Here is a 14,131-nt window from a genome sequence, read left to right as displayed (position 1 = left end):
CTGAAAGAATTACATTTGATAAAATCTGTAATTAGTGCCATGGCCAGTTTGGCTCAGTGGCACATACCTGGGTTGCAGGTTTGATCCCCAGGGTTGGGGTCATAAGGGAGGCAACCAATGGATGCCTCTCCCTCTCTCCCACTCGCCCTTCACTCTCCCTAAAGATCGATGGGAAAATATCATTAGGTGAGGATTAACAAAAAAACAAAACAAAAAAAATCTGTAATTAGTAAATTATATTTTATGATTCAAATAATTTTATAAATCATAGCTTCCTCATTTGGAATTTGAGAGAAATGCATAAATTATTGCTATAAGTTTAGAAAGTATATTGTAAGCCTACTTACTGCTTTAAAAATGTTGAGACACAAAACCCCGATATTCCCACTATTTAAAAAACCTGAAACTACTGTTTTCACTCCTCTTCAGACTTCTACATCCTTTTTACCTGTGGTCGCAGCAATCCTGGCTTCTATTTCAGACATGTCAGCACTCATCCTCTTGCCCTCAGAGGTTGGGGGCAAGCTCTCTATGCTGCTCCCACGGGAAGCTCCCAGGCTTAAACGGCCAGATTCACTCTGTTAAAATTACAGATAAATTTGAATTACTGAAACTCTTTAGATTTAAAATTCTAGACAGCCCTAGAAGGAGAAATAATACCAACTGTGATTCATATGGGTTCTATTCTGTTTCTGAAAGAAAAGGGAAATTTTCAGGGAGAAGGAACTACAGGGGTAAGAGAGAGCAGGCTGCATACTAGCCTTTTGAGAAAGGCGGTCACTGGAGTTTGGAGTTAAATGCCCCAATTATTAGTTAACTTAAATGCCTAAGACAAGATAGATAAAATCACACCTTATAATATTTTAAAACCAGTTTAAGAGCAAAAATATAATAAATCTGAACAACATGAAATAGATTTAGGACAACTCCTTTAACTGGGTAGTACAGTGAAGAAACAGCCATTTTACATTTTTAAACAACCATTAAAGTTAGGAATCACCGTAGGGAGGGAGCAGCAAAGGCAGCAATTATCAGAAGAAAAAAAAACTTGGAAATAGGAGATTCTCATTGTATGTCTCTACTCTGAAGCTTATCTGTTTTAGGAACAAGACTCAGAATATGTACACTAGAAGATGGCAAATCATTTCTGTTGGTATAACATTATGACTACTAGTAAGGTCACCATATGATTTTACTTTTGATAACAAAACAAACCTGTTGTTGCTTTGCCTGATTTTTCAATAACTTTGATTCTAAGCGTTTAATAGTATCATTTGTGGAAGGAACTTGCTCCATATTAGTGTCACTTTTATTACTTGTATTTGTAGAAGCGATGTCCATGAATGAGCCTAGGAAAGCAGAAACATTAATGATTAGAGGTTAGGAATAATACAAATAAGACTTACCAAGCTAATGAAGATAGCCCCCTAAAAACCATTTTAAATGAAATTTAAGAAAAGCACAAAAAGGAAAACAGAATGCCTAGTCTTCTCATAGTCAAAGATGACTTTAAAGTTGTTAGCCTAAACTAAGTAGAATGAAGTGGCCAGTATTCAAGATGGAGAAGAAAGATCATGGTAGGAGTGAGTTTGAAGGGAGTACCAGGAACTTAAGTTTGGAAAATGCTAAGTTTGAATTCCTGTTAGATATTATACAAGTAGTTAAATGAGTGTGGAGTTCAGGTCTGGGATGGAGCAAAACATCGGCAAATAGACAGTATATAAAGCGATGATAGTAAATGAGATTAACAAGGAAATGAGTATAAACTCATTTGGCCAAGAGGCCAAATTACTGAGCCCTGGGCACTCTAACATTTATAGGCTGGGAAGATAAGAAACAATCAGCATAGGAAACCCTCAGAATTGTGGTTAGAGATATAAGACAATTGAGGCTAGTATGGTATTCTGGAGACCAACTAAGAAAGTCCTGTAAGGAGAGTGTAATAAACTGTATCAAATGGTACTGATAGTCAAAAATGATGAGAACTGAAAATTATTCATCCAGATTAGCCATCTGGAGATAACTGGTGACACCTTGACAAGAACAATTCTGGAGTAGTGGTAGAATAAAGGCCTGAGAGGAGTGGACACAAGAGAATGGGAAGAGAAGCTAGAAAATATAAATACACACTATATATGCTCTGGGAATGATACAAGCAGAAAGATTAAAATGCTTCTTGATGAAGCAAGAGACAGAGGGAAGAATTGGTTGATGAGATTTAATAACAACTGCACAGGCTTGCCTTTGGCTAGAAGCAGGGACAGTTGAGCCATAATAACAGAAGAGAATGCAGAGTAGATGGACAGATACAGGTAGATGGGCAGATGGAGTGAAGGAACTTGTGAAACCACCCTTTGATTACTCCAATTTTTTTGAAGACAAACAGTACACAAGGACAGCTGAGAGTGGGGAGGAGGAGTTTCAAGTTTGAGGAGCGAGGCTAAAATATAAAATTAAATCATCTGGAAGAGGGGAGATGGACTAAAATAAAGTGTAACTGTCCACAGCACTAAACAGGCATGTGAGGACAATAAACGTGTGTCATCTCCAGCCATATTCTGCTGCACTAATACAGACAAGGAGTAAGCTGAGGGTCATTTTTAACTAGGCTTGTGATTTAGCCAAGCAAGTTTGAGACAAAGGCTAGAAGGTGAGAATTATTTCCAATGGAGCTATAATAAATGCATGGAATTAAGTAAAGGAAAAAAAGAAGAACCTAACAGGACTGAGGGTCAGTGAAAAGGTGAAAGGATCAAAGGATTGAAGGTCACAATATAAAAACAGGGAGAGAGTGTGAAGGTAGCAGCAGAAGAAAAAAACCAGAATTTTAGAGTTCACTTTAAAATTCAAAGCAGCTCACAAGGTTATCAGTAACACTGGAATTTGGGAATAACTAGCCAAATGGTAAACCAGCTTAAAATAAATAGTATTATTTTTGAGGTGGGAAAAATAAATCAGTAAAAATATTTGTCAATAAAAATAAAATTCTGCCCGGCTGGTGTGGCTCAGTGGATTGTGTGGTGTCCCATGGACTGAGAGGTCCTGGTTTGATTTCCAGTCAGTGCACATGCCCGGGTTGCGAGCTCGATCCCCAGTAGGGGCATGCAAGAGGCAGCAGATCAATGTTTCTCTCTCACATTGATTTTTCTATCTCTCTCTCCCTTCCTTTCTCTAAAAGAAATTAATAAAAACATATTAATAAAAAAATAATAAAAAATTAAGTACAGAATATTTATATAGATACACACACACCCTTTAATTTTAATTAAGTTAATAATAAAATGTCACATGTATTCCCAAATACATATTGAGAAGTACTATTTTTCTAAGTTAAGAGTATTAATTCTACTATCTTTTTTGATGACCATAAACTATGAATCCCACTATTTCTTCATATTTAGAAAACTGAGGAACTCTGAACTTAAACTTAAGAGTCTACAGAAACTCTTCTATACAAAGCAAGTAGGGTGTTCATGATAAAGAACTATGTTGTTATATATATTTACAATAATTTCTTTTTCCCCCCCCATTGATTTTTTTAGACAAAGGGGAACAGAGGGAGGGAGAGACAGAGAGAGAGAAACATTGACGAGAGAGAGAGAAGAAACATTGATGTGAGAGAGACAGACACATCGATCAGGTGTTTCCCTCTCGGCCAGGGATCAAACCTGTACGTACCCTTGACCGAGAATCGAACCTGCGATCCTTTGGTCCTCAGACTGATGCTCTAATCGCTGAGCCAAACCGGCCAGGAAGATTTATAATAATTTCTAATACTATTTGACCTAGCAGTATCTACATAAAAATTATTTTTCAAAGAAAGACTGGCATTCACAGCAATACAATATCCAGTATTTTTTATATAACTGCAGAAATCCTAAGACTTGGAAGCATGTCTTCAGTAACTCTTTATAATTGTGGCCCTTCATGAAGAATGATGTACCTGGAAATTCAAACTGTGGTCAATAGCATGAAATGAAGAAATTAAATTGTAAATGGGGACATCATTCATTGCTTCTTGATTACAATTTCATAGGAAAGACACAAAAAAATTAGGTTACTACTCTTCCAATCTATCTATTTACCTGTACTAGTGGCAGAGTTGCTCTGTCCTTCATCTGAATACTGACAAGGGTATTGTAACGGCTCATCCGCTCCTGGAAAGTACTATATATAAAAAAAATAAATTCAATTTAAAATTTTTTGAATACAAAATAAATCCTGTAAAATCAACTTGAAGAGTACATCTGAATTATTTCGCTGTCATGAGATCTGAATGCTGCAAAGATAATTTATTTTCCCTAAGGCATATACTGAATTTGTAGATATCTCAGTTTTTTATTTTATAAAGGTGACAAAAATGCGCTCCTTTTCTGAATTTCCACTGTGATCAATGTCATGTATTATATATAAGAAGTTATTTTACACAGAGAGCAGACTCTTAAGGAAAATAGCAAATATTTCTCTAAGGGATCATATGAAATACAGTAAGTAGTATCATTTCTCACAATTATATAAAATATATTTATGTTCTCATAGTAGTGATATAAACGTCCAAATTGTTGAAATGACTGTTAGTCTGACAACTGAGACTGGTGTGCCATAGAATGACTGTCAGAACTAATACTTTAAATAAAAATAGATTATGGACATCCCTTTGTGAACTGGACATAAAATACTAGAAATATTTATTGCACAAAAAATTAGAAGTTAGGGATAAAAAGAATTTCTTCTTAAACTAAGCATATATTAAGCACAATTATAATTCGACCAATTAATATATCCCAGTGTTTTAAGGTATCTAACTACAGAGACTAAGTTGTTTTCTTATGAACACATTTTTAGGGCCCTAAATTATGTATATATGTACATGTACAAACACAGCTGGTACCAAAATATGATGGCAAGCTTTAATCAGATTAGTTCGAGCTGATTTGCCTAAATTATTTTCAACAGAATGAACAAATTAAAATTTTGGCCATTTAGAAAATCACTTAGCTGTATTTAAGGAGATTGAAAGATTCTTCTACTGAGCAAACTGTTCTGAAATTCAGGTACTTTGATTATAGTATGCTAACTTTTTAAAGTCAAGGTACCACTTGATAGATTTTGTTAGTACACCAAAATCAAGAGCACTTAAATTATTCAAATAATTCTAAAAGTATCTGATTTATAGACTAGGAGATTTTGATAATTATTTAAAAGAGTTGTTCTAAATTTAACAATTCTATAAATTCCAGAAAAGAGTTTAACTTTTTAATGGCGAATGAAAGGTGAAAAATATGCAATGAAAAAACAAAAGGTAAAAAAAAAAAAAATCACTTAAATAAATGTTTCTGGGAATGCAATTCTCTATATTGCCCTGAATAAATGACTGCTTAATAAAAATGAAAATTTAAAAATTTAGTTTAGCAAGTACTAAGAGTCATAAAATACCTAAGTCCTGTAAAAGCCTTAGAGATCACTTAATTCAACTTCTCTCACCTTACAGATGAGGCAAAAGGCCCCAAAACAAACACATTTATTCACTAAGTTAAGCAGAAGGAAAAGTAAGTCCAAAAACCTAGTCTAGCCCGTTTTCATTATAAAGAACTAGGTTTTATTCCCTCCCAAAATAATGTTTCCTCCTCTGATTATTGAGTAGGAAATGCCTTTTGTAACTTGGAAAATATAAAGCAGAAATTAGCAATAATGTATTTTTACTTTAAAACTCCATTAAAATTCAGTATACATCACATTCCCCTAAACCCAAAGCCCCTCAAAAGAAGGATTATACCCGCATCAAGTGAGTCATTATTTTCACAATCTCTTCCATTGAAGGGCGTAGAGAAGGATCTTTAGACCAACAGCGAGTCATCAGGCTCTCAATGGGCTTAGGTAAATTTTTGATCAGTGGTGGTCGAGTACCTATAATTAAAAATTAAAGGGGTGGGGGGAGATTGTATTATCCAAAGAATGTTATCAACTTTTTATATGTATTTCCAAAGCAGTATTTATTTTATAGACCTTGTAATGTAAGATTTTTGTTTGGAATAATAAAAGTATGGCTTTTTTTATGGTCCCTTAGGTTAACATTGTATTTTCATAAAGGAGAGAAGCTACACCCTTTATAAGTTAAACTAAAATTTTATATGTAGTAGGGTAATAAGCCTGATCATTAATAATACATCATTTGTTACATAGGTTTTTTTCTTTTAATCCTCACCTGAGTATATTTTTTCCATTTATCTTCAGATAGAGTGGGGGAGGAGGGGAGAAAAAGAGAGAGAAACATCCATGTAATAGAGACACATCGATGGGTTGCTTCCCACAACCCTGACTGGGCTGGGAATTGAACCTGCAAACCAAGTACGTGCCCTTGACCAGAACTGAATCTGAGACCGTTCAGTCCGTGGGCAAACACCCTAACTGCTGAGCCAAACTGGCCAGAGCACAAATATTCTTTTAACAAATAATAATGGCTTAATGTTTGTTTTATTAAGAAAAATGTAATGGTAGCTTGGCATAATCTTACTTGAACTATATTTTCAGATTCATTACAAAAATTTCAAATGTGTTTGAAAAGTCATCTCCTATACCTAAAAACTCATCTCCAAATGACTCTATTGTGGGAAGCAGACCTTTTGGCTGCTATGAGTTAATCATTTCATAGCTAAACTGTCAATGTGTGTGTAATTACCAAAACTGTGATATTATTAGTAAGGTCCCTAACTTAAGGCCTCAAATACTTGTAATTTTAACAATTAAGTTAGTTCTATCCCTTACTTCATTGACATTCAATTATTTACTGACAATTGATAAGACAGAATAAAAATGTCTTGATCAATGCTCTAACATTCTCTACAATGACATTAAAGGAAGTAAAATGAAAGGTAGTACAGGAAACTGGTAAAGTGTTAAGATCACTCAGATGACAGTACTGTTTGATAGGTCTATAGATGACCTAAATAGTTAGGTAGATAATATATTTGCATCACTTGTGAAATAGTGTATTAAAATGCCAGTAATCAGAATAATTATAATCAAGAGACAAACTAAATAACAGAGAGTGATTTAAAAGTCAGAAAGATTAAGCAATTTTCCTTCATGAAGAGTTAATTTTCCCAAAGCAAATGTGAAGTAACTTGATTAATGAAGAAGATAAATTCTAAAAATCATGGGTGGTTAAAAACATTCTAATTAGAAATATAAAATGAATAGGAGGGATGTATGGACATTGAGTCTGTAAGTCAACATAACTTCATAATGTGAGCAGTGGAGTCTGGATAAAGAGAAACAAAGATGTGAGAGAGAAACATCGATCAGTTGCCTCCCATATGTGCCCCTACCAGGGATGGAATCTGCAACCTAGGCATGTGCCCTGACTAGGAATCAAACCCACAATGGGACAATGCTCCAACCAACCAAGCCATCTGGCTGGGGCACCAGTTATTAATTGTGTGGCTCAGTTTTCTAATCTGTAAAACTGCAAAATGAGGCAATGATAGTATTCACCTCATAAGGATAAATGAGAAGATATAAAGAAAAAAATGTATACAGTACTTTGTGTCTTGCCTTTTTGAATAGCTTAAGTAACAACTCATTATTATTCTTTGCTCTCTCTCAGTGAGACTCTTGTGCTTCCTCAGGAGGAAAGGCTATATAGCTCCCTGATGATCTTAACCATGTGAGAGATTTTACTTACTTACTTATTTATTTATTTATTTTTATCCTCACCCGAGGACATTTTTCCATTTTTTGTTCAGCTAGAGCGGGAGGGAGAGAGAGGAAGAGAGAGAGAGAGAGAGAGACATCGATGTGAAGGGACACATCGAGTGGCTGCCACCCGTACGACCAACCAGGGCCGGGGACAAACTGCAACCGAGGTACGTGCCCTTAGCGGGGACCGAACCTGGGTCTCTCTGTACCGCAGGCTGATGCTCCAACCGCTGAGCCAAACCGGCCAGGGCTACTTATTTATTTTTAAAATTTATTTCCTCTACAGAGTCCAGTTCAATGCTCTTCTATCCCCTGGAAAGAGCCAACCTAAGTAGCTGGCTTCCACTCTCTACTGATAACCTTGCCCAAATCAGCATGGCCTGCAGAACCCCTTAGCCTTGTGGAAAGGCCAGGACCACTCTTAGTCCTGTCCTGATGGATTTTGAGGTTGTGGGGAGGATGGAAAACCGATAGCAGGAAAATTTTCTGGTAACAATAGTTGTATATTTTAATGTTAAAAATAAATACTCTTACTTGGGGGAGAAACAATTTTCTATATAGAAAATACGCAAATATATTAAGGAAAAATGTTGGTTCACAAACCGTTATGAACAGCCCACATGATACGGAAAGCTGGGCCACCAATCTCATCAAAGGGTTTCCGACGTGTAATCACTTCCCAAAGGATAATACCCCAGCTGAAGACGTCACATTTTTCACTGTAATTGCTACCTAGAAAAAAATGTAGTATAATTTCAAGACTTTTTTCCACACAACTTAAAACAAGAGGAGGCCACATGCAGAGCTGAGAAATTACTCTTTCTGAAGTTCCTTAAGTCTCTGTAACAAATACACTTATTTAATGAATTAAGTGAATAATGAACCAGAAAATTTACAGGCCTATCTTTTAATAAGACATACTGTCTCTGGGGCAGAGAATGAAATACTCAGACATTCCTTTCTATAATTTTTTAATCCTAAATTTTCTTCTCCCATTCTCTTGACAAAAAGCACTATCCTACTACTGAAGCAGAAGAAATGTCTAATTGAGTGTAAAGATTTTCTTTTTAATATATGGTAAAGTAGAATTCTTAATTTGCAAATAAAAATAAGTTGTAAACAGTGAAAATTATAACAAATTTACAGTAGACAGATTATACAGCAAAATTTATAGGGATTTATAAATTGGCGGGTGAATCACTACAATAAAACAGCCTCCCCCCAAAACCAATCCAAACCTCAAACAACCCACTCTAAGAATGAACAATTATTATAAAACAGCTATTCATGTATTTAGTGTGTATACTACACATGCACTTAGCAATGCACTGCAAGCATTACAATGATGTTACAATCTAATTTGGGCTATTTTCAGAAATAAAAAAAATCTACATGGCCTAACAGTCTGAGCTTTATTGATCTAAACAATTAACAACTTTTATTTCTGGGTTCTTTTGTATAAACAAATCTTGCTGCTCTCCATACTACAGGAATGCTGTGTTATTTTAACTTACAGAAAGGTATATTAAATATATAATTTTAAAACAATGCCAATTATATACATTCTGTATATGAATTTGAAAACATTATTACTAGGAGGTATTATTTAATTTTGTATAATTTAACTCTCTCTTGTCCACTAACTTTTAAATTGAATTTTATGGCAAAATGGTTTCACTCAAGTGACCAGATGCATTGCAATTTCTTTCTTTCGGGTGGGTGGCTAAAAACAAACACATAACTTCAAATTCATAAAAAATAAAAGAATAAAGCTTTATCAGAATCCGATTACTGAACATATCTGAATTTTATGGGCATTCCTGTCCTAACATACAAATCACTCATCTTCAGTTCAACTTTTCTCACTTAAAAGATAATTTGATGTTTTATATAGAAACCTAGTATGAAATTTATGGATCACTCTTAGAACTTGAGTGAGATACAAGATGTAAAAGGATGTAAACATGTGTTAATCCTTTACTTGTTGCTCTTACTACTGTATTTTTGCCCAATTACTTGCATTCTTTCTAAGGTATGCTCATTTAGACTATGGATTTTTAGTTGCTAGGAAATCAATACAAAAGCACAGTTAATTCTCATTATTCCTGGCATTTACGTTCTATAAAGTTGCTACGGACAATGAATTAGTCAACACCAAATCATTTGCTCCTACAGGAAATACAGGGTTAATTTCTTGTGAGCCTTTTCATAAAAGTTTTGTCAACTGACCAATACGTAACATGTGTGTTTCTATTTAAGACACCTTATTTAATATATATTGTTGATTCAGTAATATTGAACCAACAGCACTATAACTCATGCCTGAATGAAGATTAGCTAGCACGTGTATTTTCTCCTTAAGACACATAATAGCCTCCTCATACTTAAGAACACTAAAAAGCACTTCAATACTACTCTTGGAGGCCATTTTACACAGTGAAATCACAAAAAACAAAAAAACAAAAAAAAAAGCCCACACACACATACACCAAAAACATGTGGCCCTAAGGAGATGAAAATAATGTCACAGCATGAGAGTTAAAACAAGGCAGAGTATCGCTTTGTTCGACCCTAGCTGGAAATTTGTGTTGCACAACTCAAAATTTCCCCCTGCTCTATGCGTGCCTGCCAATAACCACAAAAGTACCACAAGTACTGATTTTAGGGCTACTGATTGTAGGGTTCCAAATAGGCAATTTTGCAACTATGGACTTTGAGAATGAAAATCAACTACACATACACTTGAACTTGCACAGAAGGTGCTAGACAACTTAAATCTTGCTATGAGATTTAAGATCTAAGGCTATGTTATTTTATACCTCCTTTGACTTTAGTATATACTTTATAATTATGTACCACGTAGAAATAAAACCACGGGCAAGGCCATAAACACACTGGAGTTACATGGAGTAACAAGACAATTACCAATCACTTCATGTTTGTTATTTTACCTTCAAAAACTTCAGGTGCCATCCAAGCAGCACTCCCCTTGTTATTGGTCATGTGTGTCTGAATGTCACAAGCTGTACCAAAATCACAGATTTTTAAAACTGTCCCCCCTGCAACCAGCAGCAAGCTGTTGGAAAAAAAAGAAAACAAAACAAATCAAAGTTGCAAGACTAATATTTGATTCTACAATGAAAGAAGACATATATGTGGAAATAGAAAGGGTTAAGCAAAATATCATCATTCACCTTCTATGAAATGTTACCTGGTCACTATGCCAGCTTAATAGTTCAGAGGACTACTAGCAAAAATTAATTGACCATAACCTAGTTCTCTTAGGAAAACTGTTAGATCCACATTTTGATGTCTCCATCTCTAAGTCAGGAAAGATAAAGGAGATAAAGATTATAATTCTCTCTGGGCCAAAAAAAAACCAAACGGGGTTTCAAAAACTTTTAGGTGGTCAATAGTATGGTATCCTGAAGTGAATGAATATCAATACCTTCGTAAATCACTTGCCCCTATGCTTAATCTACCTATACTAGTGTTTTCCAAGCTGCAGGCAAAAATGTAGTCATAAAATCAAAATCATCAAAATCTAGATGATGGATCTGGAAACCTGAATCAGAAAATCAGTTCAGGAGAAAGCATCTTAAAAAATAAAACAGAATATGCCTGGCCAGTGTGGCTCAGTGGTTGAGTATCGACCTATGCACCAAGAGGTCACTGGTTTAATCCCTGGTCAGGGCACATGCCCAGGTTGTGGGCTATATCCCCAGTGGGGGCTATGCAGGAGGTGGCCAATCAATGTTCTCTCTCATCGACAATTCCATCTCTTCTTCCCTCTCCCCTTCTCTCTCTCTAAAAATCAATGAAGAAAAATAAATAAATAAAACAAAATATCACAGTGCATTACAACTAGTAAGATTAAATATTGTTTCATAAAAATTCTGTTTCAGTTCTATACACTTTAATATGTAACATATTACATAGATTGTGAAGTATTTCATACTCTGGATCATGGTCTAAAAGTTTTGGCAAACCTGATTTGTTCTTATTAACCTTATGGTGAACAAAAATGGGAGTCTTTAGTTTAGCTTCACGTAGAAGACTGCTTAGCGTTCACTGATCCCATTTCCCTTTCCTCTTGGGCACACAGATTACATTTCCCAGGCTTCTAAGTAGATAGATGTCACTATATGACCATTCTAACTAATGGAATGTGGGTAGAAGTGATGTACATCACTTCCAAGCCTGGCCCATAAAAATCTCCCACATGTATACTCCTTTTCCTTTTACTGAATGCAAAGGATTCTGAACTACAAGACAGAAGGACCTAGGATCCTGAACCACCACGTGAAAAACTGTTCACTATTCAGGAACATTGACTTTAGACTTCATGAGTGGAAAAAAAACACCACCTTGTAGTTTGTTAAGCCACAAAATTTCAGGTCTTATCTACTATAACGGTGTTACTCTAGCCAATATAAGAAAATGGTATCAAAGTGGGTTTTGCTACAATAAAAATCTAACATATTTGGTATTGGTTTAGCAGTAGGCAGCAAGAAAACTGAAATTTCAAGGATGAAAAGATAGAGATCCATGCAATGATGTGAAAAAACATTTGGTAAAATTTGTCTCCTGTGGTAATTTGTGGCCCTAAGGGACTGGAAAAGCTAACTGCTTCTATACTCCAAATAGAAGGAAGTAAGACTGACAAAGGTCCGTTAAGACTCAGCATTCCAGCAAAGAACAAATTAACAGGAAGTACTGTTAATACCTAAACTTGATGACCTCAAGGTACCTCATTCAGTCGAGAAAAAGCATTGAGGCCAGGAATCAAATAAACCAAGTTCAAGATTGTGTTTAAGAAAGAATTCTGGAAGTAGTCACAGACACATGGAACTGATCAGACCAGGGAAATCAAAACCCTACTTTTGAGAAAATTTTACTATCAAGGACACCACTAGTCTGGCATAAAAAAGCCTTTGACTGAGCATTACAACAACCCTCAGAACCGCAGATCTGCACAGCAGGCCATGAAAGCTGTACAACTTGTGAGGGGAGTATATGCCACAACGTCCACTTCTGATATGGTTAGGGAGAATGCATAGGGAAGAGCCAAGAAAAGGGTGAAGTTAGGAGTGATGAGCAATGGATAATGGAGTTCCTTTCCAAGGGCAGAATCAGGGTCTGATCAAGAAACTCTCAAGTCCAGGGCAGAGGGACCAGACAATGCAAGAATTTACCCATACAAACCAGTAACTACTGTGTGCCTTGTTCTTCTCTTTTCCCAATGGAGACTTTTACTGACTGTCCTCTCTCTTCTACCATTGAGTGTGTGTGTGGAGGCTGAGAGATAACTTGTCTTTTTAATTCATTTATTTTAAGACTGGGAGAAGCCATATTCAAACTGGTTGGAGAGGACTGTATACCATCCAGAGATCCTGGTCCATGAGCTGGATGATGACTGAAAGAGCCTTAGGGATGTTTAATTGGCAAAGGGCAGTGAGTGGTTCTACCTGTGGTAAGAGTAGAAAAGATCTTCGGTGACCAAGAATTAGACATGGCTAGGACTGGCCAGCTGCTCACCGAACTCATCCATTCTTCTAGAGCATACAATACATTTCCCAACCTCTCTTGCAGGTAGGTGTGGTTAAGATTGAGTTGTGGCCACTGGTACATTAGTAGAAGGGATATGGGTAACTTTTAGGTCTGGCTCAGAAAACCTCTCATATATGATCTCCATTCTTTTTATCTGTTGGCCCCAAAGTTCTGGAGGATGGCAGAAGTACAAGATGGAGGGAGCCTAACTAGGTCCTTAAATTACCAAATGAAAAGTCATCTACCAAAGATGAAGACCTGTTTTGCATTTCACATGGGTGAGAAATAAGTTTCTATTATGATAAGCCTCATATTGAGATTCCAATACTTATAGTCTTAGGTTTTTAATATCCCAATGTAACCTATTATTTCTATAAGAAACAAAATATATAAAGCATTTTAAAAGTGTAAAAAGAATCATAAAATTAAAAGATAATTTTTATAAGCTTATTAGTAATAAGAAGTTAATGACATTAAAAAATATAAATGACTCTGTATCATTATAGGTATATTACATATAGGTTACTCTGCAAACCAACAGAAATAATTCTTTATTTTGAACCCCCTCTAATCATCTCCTCTCACTTGCAAGATGCTGTTTTCCATGGCCAATGTGCATTTGAATGTATACGTACTGATTCTGTTCCACTGCGCCTTGAATCTCACATTCAATACCTTATGGAATAATTTCCTTTCTTCCCAAAATAACTTTAATGACAACCTATAGTGAATTCTCTAAGGATGTTTCAAAACCTTCCTCCTTAAAAATAACTTAGGGCACACACACAATTCTGGGCAGAGAACTACTTTTTCTCAGCTCTGTGAAGCATTTATAATTCCAGTCTTACAGCTTGTATTTTGGTGTTGGAAAGCATACTTCAGT

General features: G+C 35.6%; 1 protein-coding gene across 5 annotated transcripts in view; it reads right to left on the bottom strand.

The window, feature by feature from the left end:
* Window positions 1-14,131, bottom strand: part of MAP3K7 (mitogen-activated protein kinase kinase kinase 7) — a 68,314-nt gene that overhangs the window by 30,980 nt on the left and 23,203 nt on the right. For all 5 annotated transcript variants that reach the window (XR_004957617.1, XM_036248356.1, XM_036248357.1 and 2 more), the window contains exons 6-11: window positions 10,650-10,774; window positions 8,302-8,430; window positions 5,777-5,907; window positions 4,086-4,167; window positions 1,216-1,349; window positions 449-578 (exon numbers count right to left, since the gene is read on the bottom strand). Coding sequence is in view for 4 of the 5 variants with exons in the window: in XM_036248356.1 (XP_036104249.1) it covers window positions 449-578; window positions 1,216-1,349; window positions 4,086-4,167; window positions 5,777-5,907; window positions 8,302-8,430; window positions 10,650-10,774 (731 nt within the window). In the remaining variant the exon portion in view is untranslated. The remainder of the gene's footprint in view (window positions 1-448; window positions 579-1,215; window positions 1,350-4,085; window positions 4,168-5,776; window positions 5,908-8,301; window positions 8,431-10,649; window positions 10,775-14,131) is intronic.

Source organism: Molossus molossus, unplaced genomic scaffold (genome assembly GCF_014108415.1).
Source record: "Molossus molossus isolate mMolMol1 unplaced genomic scaffold, mMolMol1.p scaffold_m16_p_8, whole genome shotgun sequence".
NCBI classification, from domain to species: Eukaryota; Metazoa; Chordata; class Mammalia; order Chiroptera; family Molossidae; genus Molossus; species Molossus molossus.
Note: the sequence above shows the minus strand (reverse complement) of the source record. Positions and strands in the feature narration are given on the sequence as shown.